Source organism: Brassica napus, chromosome C6 (genome assembly GCF_020379485.1).
Source record: "Brassica napus cultivar Da-Ae chromosome C6, Da-Ae, whole genome shotgun sequence".
In the NCBI taxonomy this organism is placed as follows: Eukaryota; Viridiplantae; Streptophyta; class Magnoliopsida; order Brassicales; family Brassicaceae; genus Brassica; species Brassica napus.
This window is the reverse complement of record NC_063449.1, coordinates 12,856,017-12,873,389: the sequence shown is the minus strand read 5'-3', so window position 1 is coordinate 12,873,389 and position 17,373 is coordinate 12,856,017. Positions and strand designations below refer to the sequence as shown.

Below are 17,373 nucleotides of genomic sequence, written 5' to 3'. Positions count from 1 at the left end.
TATTTGTAGGTTATTAAAAAGAGATTTAATATATTATGAGAAGCTATGGGTTAATACAATTGTAAACAATGATTCCGAGAAAAAAACATTACAAAACAATCTCAAACGTCTGGGAGGATCATAAATTAAGCCAAGACCATAAATCAAAACAGAGATGTGGTAGCTATGTGATGTTCCTGATCATTTACTACTTAATACTACTACTAGGCTTTGTCTTCGTTGTCATCAGAATCCGAAGCAGCTCCAAGCTTCTGTTGACGAGTAGTTGGAAGAGAATAGCTTCTTCGTTCTTTGCCTCCTGGCTTGGAAGAGGCATTACCGTACCAGATCATACCAAGTACTGCAATAACCATTCCAATAACCACATGCAAGTTCAGACCTTCTCTACCAAAGAAGAAAAATCCCATCACCAGCACCAGGATTGTCTTCATGTGTCCCAGGACTTGAAATGACACCGCTGTGAATCTCCCGATGCAGATGAACTGGCTTAGGTTGGTCCCGATTGCTATTGTGCACGAGAGGGTTATAAACAGCTGCAGAATTCAAAATAACTTGTCAAGTTTCAAATGAGTTTATAACCATTTTGATACACCACGATCTGGCTAGGTAATCTGTTCTTAAGTAGACACAGCATTGAACTGCATGAAACAAACAAGCTAAGGCTCGTATTTAAATGTGCTTGGCTTAGTATGCAGATTTTAAACAAGGCTGGTACCAGATGGTGGAGATAATAGCAGACTACAACAAGATTAGTAAGGTAGTGACAATATTTATGGGTGTTGACATAGTGATGCTATTTCCCTTTTGTGAGAGAAGAGTCAATGCTAATGAGACTAAGGTATGAAACTTAGTTTGAGGTTTGTAGTGGCTTACCACGGAGACCAAGTTGTAGTCGTACATGTCAACTCTTTTTTCTGTGAGCCAATAATCAAGAAATGGACCAACAACCAGCAATGTTGCGGCTTGGGCTGGAGCGGTATGTCCCAATAGGTTGAATGAGCTAAGGGAGTACTTGCGCTGAAGGTAATGTACATACTGCGTAGCGTTCATGTATAAACCAATCTTACTTTTAAGACAAAGGAATGATATGTTTAGTTTTGTATGGAGCAAGATATATCCTTGAGAACACTTACATATTGTTGCAGAGAAGTACTCCAGACGGCAACAAAAGCGGCTAGAAAGCCTTTGCTATTGACACTAACATCAGTGACAGTGCATACACCAACACCAGCAAGAACCAGTCCTATGCTAAGCTTGGTGTCTCTGGAGTAACGGATCTTATCTAACACCATCTCCAACAAACAGGATACAGGAATCATGCTGAGCTTTGCAATCTGGGAGGCAACACATAACATTTGTTTTGTTAAATAGAAGATAAGATGTGCAATTTCTTTCAGAAGCAATTTAATTACCTGATAAAAACCAACAGAGTTCCACATAAGACTGACGTTCATTCCAACGATGGAGAAGTTGGCAAAGAAAATAAATCTGAGAAGCTCGGTAAAGGGAAGATGAGAAGGCTGAATGTAACCAAGACATCTTAGAACAATGGTCATGAGAGTTGTGAAAGCAAAATGTAAACCGGTTAAGGTTGTAGCTGCAGCAGGGGTTGAGACATAAGCAAGAAAACAAATCAGAGGAATATTCACGTTCAGATCATAAAAAAAAAGAGAGAGAGAGGTTGGTTACCAAAGCTATAACCGTAAGTGGCCATTAAAGCTTTATTGACAATGATGATACCAACAGAAGTGACGACATTGAACATCCAAGCCCCAGCATCTGCTGCTGTTTTCTTATCGGCTTTACTCACAGGAGCCATTCTCTCTCTCTCTCTCCCTCAACTCTCTATTTCTTCTTATTATTCTTCAATGTCCCATTCTCCAGAGACTGACTTTCCGCTAAGGATTAAGAAGATCATAGAAAAAATCAGAGAATCAGCACGAAGCTAAAGCGCAAAATCTTTCAAAATCAACAGAGTAATTTGAACGTAATACGATCAAAACTAGGAAAAAAAAAAAGAGTTTAATCAATTTTCAATCGGATCGGAGCGAATTTCCCGTAAGATCTAAGACCATAGAGATCAATCTCCCTAATTTTAAAACGATGGATCGATCCTCCAGACATTTATATCATCAATATCAGAGGAAACGAAGAAGAAGAATACGAGAACAGGGAGTGGAGTGTTACCTCAGCGTATGAAGAGAGATTGAATGAGGCGGAGGTGATCGGAGCAGAGCACCGGCGCCGGAGATGGCGAGAGAGTGTGGAGGAAAAAGAAAAAAAAAAGAGTAATCTGAAAAAAGGCAGTTGGGCAGCGTACGGCTCGTGGAGCGATACTAGTACTAGTCAGGCTCCAGCTATTTCGTTTCCTTTTTTTTATTTTTTATTTTATCTACATTCATGATATTCTTACTATTATACCCTTCTTTCTCTAAATATGAAATTAGTATTCAGACGAGTCGAAACTAAAAGAGAAAAAGACAAAAATAGCACTAAATCAATCAAGTTTTTGTTTCTAAACTAGCACTTAAGGTCAAAAGTCACAAAAATAGCATTTAATATTTTATCAAAAGTCACAAACTTAGGGTTTAGAGTTAAAGAGTGGGGTTTAGGATTTAGGGTTTAGGGTTTAGAGTTTAGGGTTTAGGGTTTAGATTTTAGGGTTTAGGGTTTAGAGTTTAGGGTTTAGAGTTTAGGGTTTATGGTTTAGGGTTTAGGGTTTAGAGTTGAGAAATGAGGTTTTGGGGATAAGATTTCAAATTTTGAAAAATAAAAAAATTAAAATTTTCAAAGGATAAACTTAGAAAGATGTTATTTTGGTCATTTTAGTTTTTGAGTGCTATTTTGTGATATAAACTTAGAAAGATGCTATTTTGGAGATTTGCCCAAACTAAAAAGTACTTATTAGATTAGATATGATCGACAGCTCTTCTTTATTATGGTCCGCATAGAGTTTTGAAGAATGTAAGGTTGTTTAAAACTGGGCAAATTTGTTTGAGATATCGTAAGCAGAAGCTACAAACATTTTCCACACAATGCAAGAGAACATGTTGTCGTCAACGGCGAACCCATAAAATTTTTTATGTGGGGTCATAAATATAAAAAATAGAAAAATAAAGGTCATTAAGAGAGTTGAACCCGGGTTTGTGGGTTCATTTACTACTTTTTCAACCAAAACTACCAGTGTCAACTAATGTACATAGCTTAAAATTTTAGGTTTTATTGTTTTTGTGGTGTCAAGTGACCCCACATCACTACACGTGGGTCCGCCCCTGGCTGTCGTGGTTTGGACACTGTTTGCTTTGACGTGGAAATAAATAGTAATTTATTTTTATCGAAATAGCAAATGCAAAAGTTTGTTAGGAAAAAAGAGAGCAAATGGTTTGATTGCTAAATCTAAAGGACATTGTAGAAGACACTCACATATGCTAAGCTTTACAAGACTGATCTTAGCAATTATCCGCGTGGCAGAATCACTCTAAAAGTTTGGCAAACAATGAATTGTCAAAATCTTCAATTATTGTTTTACACTCCTCCATGTATTGTTTTTGGGCTTATATACATAGCTCAGGAGTAATTAAGTTAGTAACCATAACAACCCGATGGATATGATATGTTACATAATATGCTCTGAAGTTCCAAAACTACTCTTCTCTTGCGCGTTGAAAGCCAAATCGTCACATATCTTCACTTTTGCCAAGAAACTGCAATTTCATAAACACATTTTCCTGCTTGCTTTCTCTTATGATAAACGAGTGCGAAAGTCATATTTTGCAAATGTGTTTAAGGGCATCTGTTGCGAAACGGAGGACGAGACGCCAACAATCGGAAAGCCCCAAACGGAAGCCGATAACCTGTGGAAGTGAGGGACATGTGGTGTTTGGGTTTCGGCGCCGTAAACCTTTGAGGCGAGAGTTGAACGTGGACAATTGACACCGACATAAACAAGGTAAAACATTTATTTTTTAAGAGTTATCGATCTCACAAGATTCGATGGTATGCCTTCTTGAGTGAGAAATAACTGACATCGCCTTGCAGCTTTGGCGGAAAAAAGTTTGGTAAATTAAATATTTTCTTTTATTGGTCGTGAACTTACTATTACACTTGAACAAACTAGACTATCGATAGCTGATTATAGTATAGAACCCCTTATGTCGGAAACGTAAAACCAGATGGAAGCTTGTATGTATATGATGTATGTCCATATAAGATGTCCTAAGAAGCTATGAAAAATTGCAACTGTTTACGGCTACGTCATATATGTATTTAGAGACTGAATTTATCAGTGTAAGAAAACACATCGTTTCATCTTGTACTATACTATAGCTATAATGGAAGTAGTATAGTGTATGTGTTTAAAAGCACCGCTTCCAGTTAACGGTTACCTAACCATTCTATTAGGTTTTTATATATATAATAGTTATATTTTGCAGTACCAGTGCTTTAATTGTAACACCTCCAATATTTACACACCACAGGATTATCGTGTGTTGCAACACATGTCCTTATGGAACTTAATTGAAAAGGGAGCCTGAACAATGCATCCCAACTAACAGAAGACGATCTTGGCACTGCAACACAAACATACGCAGTAGAAGCTTTCTCATGCTTCAACCCCGACTACCTCCAGCAATTTCCTGTGGAGTGATATTTATAAGTTTTACTTACCTACCCTGTTTCAACTTTTAATGTTATCGTATCTGTGTAACCAAACGTTAAGAGCAACTCCCTTATTGATGGGGGGGGGGGGGAGGGAGATGCTATTGTATACATTATCGTTCATGTTACCTTGTTGCGTATCCACTATAGTCGCCTCCACTTGAACCACTTGTTATGCCTTCTCCAACAAAATGTTTTCCCATAGCAACCTCGGCGAACTATACTATATCACATATTGTATACTAAAATTTCCACTCTTATTGTCCTTATATGTCATGTTAGCATATATATGTCTCGTGTATCGTACAGTCCAATACTTTCAAGCCTTTTATGGTCACCACTGCTATAAAGTTTATCTTATTGAATTGGAGTTCACCTTCGCGCCCCAGAAACACCTAGGCTGATGGTCTCTTTAACTTTTGTGGTGCTAATACTATGTCATATATATTATAGTATAGTGTTGCCTATCGTGTAATACACTTACAAAAAACGTTGCGTTGCGTTTCCAATTACATGAATATAGTAAGCTAATGGTTACAATAGAAATGTGCCACTCTCCTTATCTTCACGCGCATGCGAGTGCAATGCGAAGAAGGTCAAGATTTGGCTCTAATTGTCACATCCCATGACTTCCAATTTTTTTTTTTGTAAAAGGCTTTCAATTTAAGTTGCAGGAAAAAAAAATAAAAAGTTACAAACCTAATAAAAGGCTAGTGTAGCAAGGTCAGCAGACCCAATAAAGTTATTTATAAGAAGACATATCAATAGAACTTGGACCCAGAGCCCAGAATGTGATTAAATGAAGAAGTTTCAGAGGCCCACTTGTAGCCCAGCAGAAGAACTTGATCGTCATCAGTTGCAGAGAAGACGTTGGCGAAGAAGAACTTGATCGTCATCAGTTCGCTCCAACCAAAGTTTCATCATAAAGCTAGAAGATCGAGGGTTTGATTCTCTGAATCCTATTTCGGATTAGTCTGTCTAGGTTGCTAATGATCGAATCTGGTGATCTGAAGATAGTTCGGTGAAGTCGTTCTCACACCAGATGGAATAGATGGTAGATTGTCAACAGAGGAGAGTAAGTCGCTTTCCATGTTTGCTCCCAGTTAATTGCGCTAATTGAGTCACTGTTGCATCCCAATTTCGCAGCGGACGCAAGCTCCGGTGGGAAGCAATCACAGACCAAATCGCATATGCAAATGGGCAATCAAAGAACAAATGATTTATGGATTATGGATAAGAGTTGCAGAGGAGACAAGTCAGAGATACATCGAGGCCCCAGCTGATCATTATGTCTTTCTTTGGGAATCTATCTAGCATCACAAGCCACATCAAGAAGCTTTGCCTTGGGATTCCATAGGAGGGCCAAACCAGTTGTGACCAATTAACATTTGTGATGATGCCTCATAGGTAAGTGTACACTGCGCCAATTGAGAAAGTGTTGCTAGTCTTTCCTGCAATTTCCCATTCGTAGTATATAATCTTCATCTTCCGTTAGGACTAGAGTTGTTAGGTATGCCTGAAGCTAAAGTTGATTCTCTATTCTAGCAGGTGGTAGCATCCAGTTGCCATTAGTAGACAGTGAGACCAATGTAGCTTGTTGCGGAATTCCCAGTCGAGATGAAGCCGCATTTAGAAACGTATAGATACTACCAACGAAGACCAATTATCGTGCCAAAATCGTGTAGTAAGACCATTCCCAACTCTACATATAATCAATGGAAAAATCATATCCCTCCCTTTGATGAGTTTGTTTTGCAAGCTATGAGAATTTGGAGTTTTGCTTGATTGTCCAGTAGTTACTTATTGATCTTCTTAGAATGACTTCTTTGAACCAGGAAACCCAAACAGAATCTTCCCCGAAGAACATCAACCAAACAAGCTTTAGGATGCACACCTTATTCCATGTAGCCAAGTCACAAATTCCCAGTCCTCCTTGCTCCTTAGTGTTCGTAACTTTATCCCACGAGATCCGGGCTGAGTGACTCCCCTCTAGTCCACCATTCCAAAGAAAAGCTCCACACATTGAGTTTATTACTTTTACGCAAGCCTTTAGAAGTATGAAAGAGGAGCACCAGAAGGTAGATATCCCTGAGATGAATGTCTTTATAAGGAGTAGTCGACCCGCAAAAGATAGTGTTTTAACTGTCCAAGAACTGAACTTTGCTTTGACCTGTTGAATTAGGGGCTGGCAGATATGGAGAGACAGGTTTTTCGAAGAGAGAGGCACTCCAAAATACCGCATAGGAAGAGAAGCACAAGTCATACCAGTTGAGGCTTGGATAGTCGCAATTTCTTCTTCTGTTAATCCCAAAGCAAAGAAGCTCATTTTTTTGAAACTAACCGTAAGACCAGATCACTGCTCAAACTCATGAAGTGTCCTCAGCACAGTCTGCACTGACTCAATTGATCCATCAATAAAAATCAACAAATCATTAGAAAATGAAAGGTGGGTGAGCTTCATTTGGTGGCAGTTTTGATGATATGCAAGTTTTCCTTCCTCTGTGACTTTATTAAGCATCAATGACAAGCTGTTCATATCAATTACAAAAAGGTAAGGAGACAAAGGGTCACCTTGTCTCAACCCTCTTCTTCCCTTGAAATAACCATTAAAGTGTCATTATAACCCATAGTGAAATTGTAGTGCAGATACAAGCTTTCAACCAGCTGACAAATCGGGAGGGGAGATGAAGCGCATCTAAACAAGAGAAGAGGAAGTCCCGCAATAAAGTATCAAATGCTTTAGAAATATCCACCTTCAAGGTAATTCTCTTAGGTGCCTTATTCTTATGGTAGCCATTGACAAGTTCACTAGAAAGCATTGTGTTCTCAACTAAAAGCCTATCTTTGACAAACGTTATTTGATTTGGCACAATAAGATCCCGTAGAATAGGTTTTAGCCGAGAGACAAGTAGTCTTGAAATCACCTTATAGAGGGTATTAAGGCATGATATAGGTTTGTAGTCGACAATACGGGAGGCTCCTGGGAATTTAAGGACTAAAGTCAGGATCGTAGAGTTCGCAGAAGCTGGTAGGAACGATGAGTGAAAGAAGTGAGTAATAGAGTTAATCACTTCCTCTCCCAATATACCCCATGCAGCCTTAAAAAAAACTGGAAGAGAGACCATCAGGCCCTGGTGCCTTGTTAGGATTTAATTTGAACATGATTTTGGTTATCTCCTCCGAAGCTGGAATCACTAACATTTGATTCTGATGTGACATGGAACATCTGAATGGAGTAAGCGAGTGAAACAAAGCGATATGGGTGAACTGGCGTCTCAAGATTGAGCCTTCTGGACCAAGTACAGACTTGAAATGGCAAACTGCAAGATGACTCATCTCTAACGGGTCAACTATAATATCTCCCGAAGCCAGTAAGAACGACCGGATCATTATAGCTCACCCTTACTTGACTTATCCTTTGAAAGAAGGTAGTATTTTGATCTCCTAGGTTTAACCAGTTAATTCTTGATTTCTGCTTGAAGTAACTTTCCTCTATCTGTCTCAGGAAGTGCCATTTTTGATTTAAGATGGACTCTTGGAGGAATGACTCCGCCGATGGTGACTCAAGTGATTGAACCTGCAAAATTTGAAGTAAACGGTAAGTTTCTTTCACTCTCTCTTGGATATTGGAATAGTTATCTCTATTTAAGTGTTTTAGCTCTCTCTTTATAGTCTTTAGTTTCCAACACAAACTTGCAAGATCTGTGCACGTACTTCCGGCATGAATCCAAGCATCCTGAACCACTTGGTGAAAATTTGCGTGTTTAGTAAGGTAGTTTAGGAAATTTGAAAGGTTGGATATTGGCTTTAGGTAGTTGGAAGGCTAGGTCAATAAGGCAAGGGGAGTGATCAGAAATCATAGGGGCAAGGAAGAAGGAGGTAGTGTGTGGAAAAGACTGCAGAGATGCATAGTTGAGAAGCACCTTGTCAAGCTTCTTCGTAATGGGTAAGGCATGATGTTTATTCAACCAGGAGAAGCAGGGTCCTTGATATCTTGAATCAAACATTCCCAATTTCAGAAGAGTGTCTTTGAATTGGTATAAGGAAGTGGAGTTGTTGTAATCGAATGACACAGACTGCTCCGTAACATGAAGGATATGATTAAAGTCACCTCCGATCATCCATGGTTTACAATCAAGGTCTAAGACTGAGTGAAGATGGGTTAATTCTGTCCAAAAGGTATGTTCGATCCTGACTTGTATTAGCTGCGTAAATAGTTGTGAAAATGATAGCTTGCAGTCCCGGAATTTTGATTTCACAAGTAACTTGTTGTCGAGACTGGGAGATGATCGAAACAATGAGAGGGTTACGCCAAATGATAATCACCCTTCCGTCGTCATCAGATTGGTGGTTAGAAGCAAAGTTCCATCTTGGAAAGAGAGAGGACATGATATGGGTCAGTGAAAGTTTTTTGATATGTGTCTCTAGTAAAGCTCCAAAAAGTGGCTGCTGACTATTAATCCATGAAACAAAAAGCCGATGTTTGTCCGGATCATTTAAACCGCAGACATTCCAAAAAAGAGTTTGACACTCATTAGGAAGAAAACTTAGGTTCCCCATGAGAATGAAGAGAACCTAAGGACGAAGAACAAAAAAGGTTAACAGAAGCTGGGTCAACAAGGTTAGGGCAGAAGAAACCGGCTCTGCAACTCCTGAAGAAAGAGTGGTAGTTGCAGGATTTTGATTTTTTGAGGGCGCTGGGAGTGTGAGGGTTTTTTGTTGATGGGGAGGTGATAGAGTTGGAGAGGATCAGGAACATTTTAAGAAGGGTCTAGGAGGGTCATGTGGGCTTTGGTGTGTATTTAGAATGGCAAAAGGATTAGAAGAGATTGGAATAGGGGCAGTAGGTAGCTTTATGTAGTGAGTTTTTTGGGTATTGGGTTTAGGGATAGAGAATGAATTCTCAGTTTCCATAAGGGACGATTTAGAATGGGTTGGCTTTGAGGATGGAGTTGCAGGTGGAGAGGAGTTCCTTGAATTAGAACCAGTTCCTACTTCACCCAAGTGCTTCTTAGTATTATGATTCTTTACTGCCACATATTGAAATTACGAAGCTGACTTCTCTGATGATTTTTTTTTCTTCAGGTTTTTTCGCTGTATCATTTCCTTTAGCAGCCGACGCAGCAGGGGGAAATGGGAGCTTTAAGCAATTACACACTATGTGGTCAAGCTCTTTGCAGTGGGAGCATGTATGGGGAGCCAAGGATATGATACCAACACTTCAACCACTTCACCACTCTGACGTTCAAACTCAACTACACACTCGGAAGAGGTTTAGTAAGATCCACCTCAACTTTGACATGAGATATCATTAAACTGACCAGATTCAGGGTGAAGGCATCAGTTTTTTTGGGTCTCCAACCAGTCCTGCAACAAGACTTAACCCATCTTTATGTCTGAGATCCAATGGCATTCCAGTGAGATGAGCCCAAATTTTTATGGAGTCCATGGTCGTGGGCATCGCTGAGATAGTAGACTACCATAAAGCAGTATGAAACATAATGTCTCCTACATACCAGATGGACTTCACCAGGATCTTATTTCTCAGGTACTCACTCGGGATTCTCACAATTGTTGTTCTATTGAGAGAGTTGATTTGGATTTCTAGCTTGTTTCCTTTGCCCCACATATGCCACAGAGGGGATGTTTGAGGCGGTAGTTAGTATATGCTGGACAGGGGAGGCCATCTCCACATCTGCAAAAGCAGAAGAGGACTGAAGGTTACTTGAAGAGGATTTATGGGGGTGAAGGATAATGACATCAGGGTTAGGGTTTTGAGGGTTTTGATTTTCAGACAGAAAGGTTACAGCTCGTTGTGAGGACATAACCAAAGCCTCACTTGGAGCAGTGGTCACAGTTCCCAAAACTAGAACAGTGTCTTCAGATCCAACAGATGGAATAGCAGTAGTATATGCAGCCTTAGAAATAATTTCTAGAGGCAGCGAGAGGGATGACTGAAACACAGAGATAACAATAGTTGAGGTTGCGGAAGATAAAGTTGACTTGGTGGAGGAAAGTTTTGGGGATTTAGTACATAGAAGAGGGAATTGAACAAGGGAAAATGGAGAGATAGGGTCGGGGGAGGGGCTCAGGAAGGTGGATGAGGGGAGGAGAATGTTCGCCAGTGGTAAGGTTCGCCGGATTCATGTCGAAAACGCGGCAGGGAAGCTTCCAAAAATTGTGCATGGAAAAACATGTCAAGATTGTGCATGGAAAAATATGTCAGAGAGAATTTGACTTTATTTTCCAATTTACTATGGTTATATTTTTTTTATTTTGGGGTATTATAAATATTGATCAAATTCACCCTATTAACAAACAATATATTATTTATGATCAATGCTATTGAATGAACCGGTATTAGCAACGTTTTTTTTAAATCTTGTAAATAGTAAATTAGTAACCATAAGTCCATAGCCACTATTAGCATTCTTTAGTTTGAACAGGCATTACGGTTCAGGTAGTTGATTGATTATCAGATCAGAAGAAAAGAAAGCAAGTTCCGACATTTGAACACCCAACCAAAATGATTTGAATTGATTCTGGAAATCATATTTAGCAGATTTTAGTACAATCATCGTAAAATGCAAACCATTTTATGTCGGGTCGGTTTCTAAAACATGAGTGAAAATCAAAACGGGACCCACACACGCACCGCTTCTTACTTATGTCTCACCTTTTCATCGCCAAGGCAATTTATCAAAGTTTTTTTTTATCACATTATTTTTTTTTGTTTCCCATCTCTCTCTCTCTCTCTCTCTCTCTCTCTCCTCTCTCTCTCTCTCTCTCTCTGCGCTTACGCCGGCATTTTCTCCGTTAATCGCTTCGTCGTCTCTCAGATCCGCCAGGTGAGTCGCGAGTCTCTTACCCTTTTAGCCATCTGATACCTTATTTCTCACTTTATGTTTTTTTTTTTCACTGTTTCGTTGTAAATCTGAAGGTGAAACAAAGTTGAACTTACTATGTAGAGTGGTTGTAAATTTCGTAGCTTGGTTAGTTGTTAACCTATTTTACTAGCTAATTCAATGATTTTTTTTTTTGTAATTTTTGTTTTTCTCTGCTTTTATTTGGCTGCATTCAGTCCATATTTTCTTGACAAATCAGAGAACAAATTAAATTTTGATACCTTTTGTTTCGATATCTGCATATTGGTTTCTTCAAAAAAAATGACGTGATTTGGTGATGAACTCTTTCCGCAGATGTTATTTGCAGCAGAAGGAGGAGGATTCTTCTCTTCATCAGCTTCCGGGTATAGCAACGGTCTAGCCCTTCTTCTACTTGGCCATAAGAATGAACAAAAACCTGTGAGGGTATCACCTTGGAGCCATTACCATTTGATAGCCGAAGACTCTGATACCAAGTTTCACTCGGATTTATCTAAGAATTGGCTCTCACGTCGCTGCACTTCCCTTATATGCTTTGGTCGTAAATCTGATAGTCAGCCACAGGAATTTCCTTCTGACAGCGAGGGGAAGAAGGATCATGCACCACCACCGAGTGTTGACTATAACTGTGAAGTCAGTAATAGGTTTGCACTTAAGAGCAGCTTGAAGAAAAGATCTTCATTTAGCGGTGTTGTTCTTGCTGATGGTGATGATCTGAGTAGAGACGGCGTGCTGGATCATGCTGACAGAAGGAAAGTGCAGTGGCCTGACACCTGTGGAATTGAGATTGCTGAGGTCAGAGAATTTGAGCCTAGGTACGGATGCTTTCTCTTATGAAATTACATCCCTTGAAAGTGTTGTATGCGTGGCTAATAGATGTTGGTTTTGGCGTATGTTAGAGTATGGAATAACCAATGTTCCATAAAAGCAGATGCAGAAACAACTGACTTCATGGTTTCGGAACATCCTTTTATCATGATTTTACCACATTCTTCCATGTAAAGTTTAGATCATTGCCTGATATTTGATAACACTCTAAATTATGAATAAGCTGCAGTTTAATAAAACAAGAAAATATATTTAACTTATTTGTTCTTGAATAGATACTACTCAGAGTTTCCCTTATGTAGACTAGTAATATTTATACACAATGGTTTGTCTTCTTCTATAGAAGTTGCGTTGTAGACTTGTAGTTGTGCAATCATTCAGGTTGTCTTTCTTTTCTTGTTGTCATACCAAGAACCAATATGTTGAAAACATTTTTGCTATGATTGAATTTGCAGTGAAGTGGATGAATCAGATAATGAGTTGTATCACGGAAATAGAAAAAGTTGTATGTGTGCAATCATGTAACCAGAATCTCCCTTAATGGTATTGGCCAACATATAAACTCAAACAAAGCAGAAGCTAAAAGACATGTTTTCAGAGACAGAGAGGGCTTTCAATCGCAGCTCATATAGTTGAGGTAGATGCTCACCAACTTCTTGTCCTCTCTTTTCATGCGCACCTTTGATATATGAAGAGAGAGAGAGAGAAAGAGAAAGAGATATAAGATTGGATAAGAAGAAGAACTTTTGGATGTGTACCTTTTGTAGCCACTTGTCAACTACGTGAGATTGATTATTCAATGTACAACCATCTCTCTTAATGCTTATGTCCTGTCTTGTAAAGATGAATCCACACCACAGCTTTTGGAGTTGAAAATCCAACAAAAATCTTTGTACTTCCCTTTTTTTAGTTTTGTGTTTATAACTTCAGAATTTAGATACAGTGTAACTCAAAGGTTTAACTGTGGTCCAGTCGCTATCCACGCGCGTGGGATGATTCCGAACCACCATTTGACAAAAGATCATTTGTGCAAAACTGTGTGCGACTTGGCGATATTTCATCCACACACACATTACCAAAAGACGCACTACAGAACCATTCCATTAGAACACAACCTGAAAATTTGCAGACAATTCAAAGTTAAAAGAAAGGCATTAAACAAAAGATGTCATTAGCTTCGCCGATTCAATGCATCAGAATTATAAATCCATCTTCTTCTTCTTCATCTTCTTTGACGACTTCGTCGTCTTTGAGATTCTCAACGAGTAAGCCATGTGTATTCATCATCAGATGTTCTCAGGCCGAAGGTCCCCTGAGAAGGCCCTCTGCTCCTCCTACTCTCCGGGAGCCTTCACCCCCCCAAAAACCTGTGCCTCCTATGCCGTCTTCTTCTCCTACACCACCACAGAAAGCTGTGGCTGTTGACGGTAAGAGCGTAGTAACTACGGTGGAGTTTCAGAGGCAGAAAGCTAAAGAGCTTCAGGATTACTTTAAGCAGAAGAAGCTTGAAGCTGCTGGTCAAGGTCCCTTTTTTGGTTTCCAACCCAAAAACGAGATCTCCAATGGAAGGTACTTCCTTTTTGCCATTTTTTTTTAACTAATGATCTCAGTCCTGGAATTTGATTGCTATGTTCTACTAATAATATTATATAGAGAGATGAATTTGATAATTGTGAGTCCTGAATACTTGTAGTTAGAGAACAGACTGTCTGCAATTTGATGATGTTTAATGTTTTATTCATAAGCTAAATATGTATCCATTATGATGGATGGATACATTAGTTTGCAAATGTTGTTGTTTGCATTTGAGGGCAGTTCTGGTTTAAGCTGATGTTTCTTCATTTGCAGCATAAGTATTCAAATTTAGACATACAGAGCTTAAAGTTGATTTTTGCCTCGTCTTTGGATTTGTCCCATATGATTGAAAACTCATTTTCTCGGTGTTTTAAAGCATCCATATCTTGCTATGCTGCGGTTGCTTCCACAATTAGTTAGCACTTGCTGGACATGAGATATCTCTCTCTCTCTCTCTCTCTCTCTCTCTGTTTGCAGGTGGGCTATGTTTGGTTTTGCGGTGGGGATGCTGACAGAGTATGCAACAGGATCAGACCTTGTCGACCAAGTTAAAATCCTTCTCTCCAATTTCGGCATTCTAGACTTGGAATAATAATAATAATAATAATAATAAAAAGAGTGGTGTTGGTGTTATATAGATATATGATCCTTTCTCTCATTCCCTATGTTCAATCTTCTTCTCCTTGTTTATTCTTCCTCCTGTATATGCATCCCCTAAAGATCTTTTAATACAGGGCCCTTTTGTTGTTCAACCACTTTTATCTTTCAAATGTTACAAGTATGATCTATGGATCGATTCTAAAAATTGTGTACAATAACATAAATGGTCCCAAAGAAAAGAAAAGTATTCTCAAACCAGAATATGTTCAATATCCTCTCCAAAGGTGGTCTCAGATGATCTTAAGGAATCTGTGCAATCTCGAGAAGGATCTTGTGTAGAGACTGAGGCTTTGAGAAGAAAGGAGAATGATCACTTCCTTTGATCTTGTACACTCCTTCAGGGCTGTTCTCTCTCACTAGCTTCTCTTGAACGTCTGGTGAGAGCGCTAGGTCGTCTAGTGTCTGAACATAGAATCTTCTCCCTTTCCCGTATCTTTCTGCGGTCAGTGTTACCTTCTCCATCATTGGTCCAAGTGGTACAGGTCGCATCGACATCATTGCCAGTGCTATATCCTGAAAACCACTCACCAAGAATCAATTAAAAAGGTGTACACTTTGGTTAGTGATTACCAATAAAAAACGCTAACTCAGTGTGTAAAGCTGTACCCTGTTGGGTGATTGATTAAAATACAAGCCTTTCATGTGTTGTTTCTCAAACATGAACCCTGTAGGAGGCTCATCTTTTCCATTGCCATAGATCAAGAACTGGGACTCTTTCATGAACTTCTCTGCGGAACCAAGCTGCAGCATTGTAGACAGTTTCTCACAATATGCCATGGCGTTTTCTCTAATGGATGAATGAGCTAAAAGAGTGTTTATTATTGTTACCTCTTCAGAGAAAACATCAAAGGGTCTTTGGCCATCAGAAACCATTGTTGCACATACGAATATAGCTTTGGAGATTTTCTCAGGAAACCGCTCTAAAGCGTATGAAATGGACGCACCTCCAGTGCTATGACCAACCAGAATAACCTGCATATAACCAACAAACTCGTATCTCTCATTATCCCAAATCAAACGAATGTTCCTTCAAACAAAGTCTAACCTTGTCTTCTTCAGGGAGATTTTCGAGGTACTCGATCAATGGTTTTGAGTAGTCCTCCAAGGTAGAGACAGTGTTCGTGTCAGTCATATTAAAACCAGATCCAGTGAGGTCCACTGTAATAGGAGAGAGTCCTGACTCATCCAGTGAAGCAACGATTTTGTACCAACACCACGCCCCAAAGCCTTCACCGTGCACCAAGACGAATTTCTTCACTGTCAAGCTCTCTGATGAAAAATCTGGTACCTGAAGAAAGAAGGAAAGTAGATACATGAGTCAAAACTAAGCTTCTATAATCATACATTGTCATAGCATCTTAAATCAATTACAGGACTTTAAGAAACAAAGAGGAGAGACAAAAGTGTTTCAGACAATAACAAAGGATATCAGTACATTCATAGGCTTTTATAGCTCATCTGGTCCCAATCCAATGTCAGTATCAGAGTAAACAACATTTATTATCTGGATAAAGTTAGCATTTCCAACCGATAAGTTACGAATCTCTGCGCACTTTCAACATCTCTTTTCTAATTTTAAACAAAAAGAATCTTATAAAAAGTTCCCAACAATCATTAAACCCAAAAAAAGGCAAAGGACCCAGTCGAAATAATCATTACATCATATATATAAAATGATTAGATGAGTAAAAGATTTGAACTTTCCAAGAAAAGATTCACACTTTGTTGTGATTAAGAAGCAGTAGTGAGAAGAGAGAACCTGCTTGCCATTAGAAAAGGGGTCAGAGAGGGTGCGTTGTTTCCTGGTGCTAGTAGACCCGACCCGTCTAGACATGGATCCGTCGAATCTCTGAGAAAGCTGAGTCTGATGAATGGCCATGGACAGAGCTCGGCGATGCAACATCTCTTCATCAGCGAGCAGTTTCCTCTGAGAGCGATTCATTCTCTTGCTCTTAGATCCGTCTTTGCTGTCTTTCTTCATCATGGACATGATCTTGTTACCCATCCTTTCTTCCAAATCAAGACCCAGAAAGCTGAATTTCGAGTTTCACAGGACGGGAATTCAAAGAAATTCTGGCATGTTTTCTCGAGAAAGTCAAAGTTCGTTACGTTTGCCCTAGATGGGATCAAGCAATCGCCTTATTACTTGACTTCCAGAGAGAGAGAGAGAGAGAGTAGGTGAAGGAAGCAATCGGTCATTTCATTCAAAAAAAAAATAAAAAAAAAATTCGGTCATTAACTGCTTTACACAGTTGTTTCTGAATTTTTGTACCACCGCAAGAAAAAAAGAGAGGAATAGAGACGGATTTGGACATAAGCAAGCAAAACGAAGTGTGTTGATGCTGTAGATAGATTCGAGATTTCATCTTCCTTCCAGAGTGTCATTTTTTTCTGAACTGGAAAGTCAAAATATAATTTTACTTCGGTGGAATGTAGAAACGAGGATTTGACCTTTTTTCAACATACTGGATTCCGTCAAAACTTTACATGTGTCGTGTATTCCATTTTGTTAAAATATATATACCTCAACATACTGGAATTGATTTTGGTAAAGACATTTTAGCTTCTCTCTATTTTCATTTGTTTGTACAAAAAAAAACTTTTTGAAAGAAGCTTCAGAGGTTTGAAATATAATTAATTTAAGATTTTTAATATTATTTTATTGTAAAATCATAATTAATATTTCATAATTACTTATTAATACATGCATCTTTATAATTCAATTTCCAACGTGTCGTTTTCATGTTAACTCTCATGATAGTCGATT

The 17,373-nt window shown here is 38.9% G+C and overlaps 4 protein-coding genes across 4 annotated transcripts; 2 read left to right on the top strand and 2 right to left on the bottom strand.

Annotated features, from left to right (window-relative positions):
- Positions 1–10: 10 nt before the first annotated feature.
- LOC106421174 (UDP-rhamnose/UDP-galactose transporter 6) lies at positions 11–2,440 on the bottom strand. The gene is made up of 6 exons (XM_048761752.1): positions 2,188–2,440; positions 1,690–1,898; positions 1,413–1,597; positions 1,134–1,334; positions 874–1,035; positions 11–533 (listed from the first exon to the last, which is right to left on the bottom strand). Exons 2-6 carry the CDS (start codon positions 1,817–1,819, stop codon positions 204–206), a joined length of 1,008 nt encoding a protein of 335 aa, XP_048617709.1. The 5' UTR covers positions 1,820–1,898; positions 2,188–2,440; the 3' UTR covers positions 11–203.
- An 8,905-nt stretch (positions 2,441–11,345) lies between these two features.
- LOC125589237 lies at positions 11,346–13,266 on the top strand. Its single transcript, XM_048761750.1, has 3 exons — positions 11,346–11,507; positions 11,859–12,358; positions 12,827–13,266. The coding sequence occupies exons 2-3, from the start codon at positions 11,859–11,861 to the stop codon at positions 12,894–12,896; spliced, it is 570 nt and encodes a 189-aa protein (XP_048617707.1). The 5' UTR covers positions 11,346–11,507; the 3' UTR covers positions 12,897–13,266.
- A 219-nt stretch (positions 13,267–13,485) lies between these two features.
- On the top strand, positions 13,486–14,698 carry LOC125589238 (light-harvesting complex-like protein OHP2, chloroplastic). The gene is made up of 2 exons (XM_048761751.1): positions 13,486–13,940; positions 14,424–14,698. Exons 1-2 carry the CDS (start codon positions 13,537–13,539, stop codon positions 14,536–14,538), a joined length of 519 nt encoding a protein of 172 aa, XP_048617708.1. The 5' UTR covers positions 13,486–13,536; the 3' UTR covers positions 14,539–14,698.
- Positions 14,686–16,936, bottom strand: LOC106421157 (putative methylesterase 14, chloroplastic). The gene is made up of 5 exons (XM_013861999.3): positions 16,366–16,936; positions 15,652–15,894; positions 15,435–15,578; positions 15,213–15,347; positions 14,686–15,119 (listed from the first exon to the last, which is right to left on the bottom strand). The coding sequence occupies exons 1-5, from the start codon at positions 16,609–16,611 to the stop codon at positions 14,847–14,849; spliced, it is 1,041 nt and encodes a 346-aa protein (XP_013717453.2). The 5' UTR covers positions 16,612–16,936; the 3' UTR covers positions 14,686–14,846.
- Positions 16,937–17,373: the final 437 nt, after the last annotated feature.

Coding starts and splice junctions, on each gene's coding strand:
- LOC106421174 (XM_048761752.1), bottom strand. CDS start 1,819: ATGGCTCCTGTGAGTAAAGCCGATAAGAAAACAGCAGCAGATGCTGGG. Junction 1,036..1,133: donor GTACTTCTCTGCAACAATAT/GTAAGTGTTCTC, acceptor AACGCTACGCAG/TATGTACATTACCTTCAGCG. Junction 534..873: donor ACTACAACTTGGTCTCCGTG/GTAAGCCACTAC, acceptor TGAATTCTGCAG/CTGTTTATAACCCTCTCGTG.
- LOC125589237 (XM_048761750.1), top strand. CDS start 11,859: ATGTTATTTGCAGCAGAAGGAGGAGGATTCTTCTCTTCATCAGCTTCC. Junction 12,359..12,826: donor GTCAGAGAATTTGAGCCTAG/GTACGGATGCTT, acceptor TTGAATTTGCAG/TGAAGTGGATGAATCAGATA.
- LOC125589238 (XM_048761751.1), top strand. CDS start 13,537: ATGTCATTAGCTTCGCCGATTCAATGCATCAGAATTATAAATCCATCT. Junction 13,941..14,423: donor AACGAGATCTCCAATGGAAG/GTACTTCCTTTT, acceptor CTCTGTTTGCAG/GTGGGCTATGTTTGGTTTTG.
- LOC106421157 (XM_013861999.3), bottom strand. CDS start 16,611: ATGGGTAACAAGATCATGTCCATGATGAAGAAAGACAGCAAAGACGGA. Junction 15,579..15,651: donor ATCTCCCTGAAGAAGACAAG/GTTAGACTTTGT, acceptor GGTTATATGCAG/GTTATTCTGGTTGGTCATAG. Junction 15,120..15,212: donor TTAATCAATCACCCAACAGG/GTACAGCTTTAC, acceptor AGTGGTTTTCAG/GATATAGCACTGGCAATGAT.